The sequence below is a fragment of the Austrofundulus limnaeus genome, unplaced genomic scaffold, assembly GCF_001266775.1.
Source record: "Austrofundulus limnaeus strain Quisiro unplaced genomic scaffold, Austrofundulus_limnaeus-1.0 Scaffold784, whole genome shotgun sequence".
Taxonomy (NCBI): Eukaryota; Metazoa; Chordata; class Actinopteri; order Cyprinodontiformes; family Rivulidae; genus Austrofundulus; species Austrofundulus limnaeus.
Window position 1 is genome coordinate 14,439 of NW_013953186.1, and position 1,516 is coordinate 15,954.

The 1,516-nt window shown below is 44.9% G+C and overlaps 1 protein-coding gene across 1 annotated transcript in view; it reads right to left on the bottom strand.

Moving 5' to 3' along the window:
* The window catches only part of LOC106532513 (phosphorylase b kinase regulatory subunit beta), a gene marked incomplete at its 3' end in the record, with an annotated part of 29,417 nt that overhangs the window by 13,978 nt on the left and 13,923 nt on the right, over nt 1–1,516 (bottom strand). The window contains 2 exon segments of the mRNA XM_014028580.1: nt 265–345; nt 1,110–1,217. Of these exon segments, the coding sequence (XP_013884034.1) occupies nt 265–345; nt 1,110–1,217 (189 nt within the window).

The window sequence follows — 1,516 nt, forward strand, 5'->3', positions numbered from 1 at the left end:
AGACAGACAGACAGACAGACAGACAGACAGACAGACAGACAGACAGACAGACAGACAGACAGACAGACAGACAGACAGACAGACAGAGAGAGAGAGAGAGAGAGAGAGAGAGAGAGAGAGAGAGAGATTAAAGCAATCTGGTATCATTTCTTTTAGCCTTTAGTGAACTAGTAAGGTTAAAAGCAGACACATCCAGAATATGTAGGATGTAAATTTCAATTGTTTAAAGGTGATGACACCTAATGTTGTTTTAGTTTTGTTTACCTCATCAGTGTTGTAAATGATCTGCAGACCAGAGCAGATCATTTCCACCAGGTACAGCAGGAACAGAGAAACAGCATCGATCTGCAGGAACCACAAAATAAAGGACAGGGCGAGGGTGAGGGGCTGCAAAAAAACACTGTCATCTGCACTCTGTATGTTATTCTCTAATTTATCAATAGTCGATTTCCTGCAGACTGTGACCGCCGACACATGAGCTTTATGTTGGCCATTAGGCCTGTGGCATTGGGCCGCCATCATTCATAACAGTAAAGTTATAGAGAAAGAATAACAGCCAAGGACTAAATGTGCGCAGAGCAGAGGCTCCACATCTCCACAACCTTGCTGTTTCTGAGCGCGTCTTTGTCACAACCACCTAACTTTGCAGCAGCGTTTTGATTTCCAATCTCAGGCCCTCTTGATGCATCGGCCATTCTTCACAAGAAACGCCGGCTCCATCCAAACGCAGCACATCAAACTGACCTCTGTCGATAGCATTGACGGAAGAATAAACTGTTTTAGTGGCGGTTTAATGCGCGCCCACTTCTCCAGGAAAGTTCTTTCTCTAACCACACATGCACGTGTTACAGAGGTCTGAAGAAGTGATAGATTTTGTTCTGTGAGAAATAAAAAAATAAAAATAAAAAAATCAGCAGAACCTAAGTGATGTGTGGGTTAACTTACTCATCCTGTTTATATATAACTGGCTATAACTCAGTTTTACAGATAATGAGTTAAAGTTTATTGTGATGGGAGTCAAGAGTCATGCGTGACATTATTTTCAAGGTTTGACCCAAACAAATTGTTTTGTTGTTTGTGTTTCTCCTCCTGTGTGGTCCCGGGCTGACCTGTAGGTGGTGATAGTCGCTGTACGTGTACACCTCGTCACCGGTGTCCACGTTAAACACCGAGTGCAGACACTTGGAGGGGCTGGGGTCATTTTTAAACTCCTCCACCTGGAAGAGGGAGACAGAGAGACGAGGAAGGGCAGGATGGAAAACACAGGTTAACAATGACGAAGGAGAAGATTGGCACCTGTGTTCAGGTGCACACACACACATACGCACACTGAATGTAATCACACAGATGCAGCGTGCGCTCCGTGGGTCAGAATTAGGTCAAGAAGACTGACAGGGTTCACACTCAGCCCTCTACGATTTGTCCCGATTTGTGTTCAGCCGTTTGTTGGTGGCTTCGTCTTCATGTGTGTGTGTGTGTGTGTGTGTGTGTGTGTGTGTGTGTGTGTGTGTGTGTG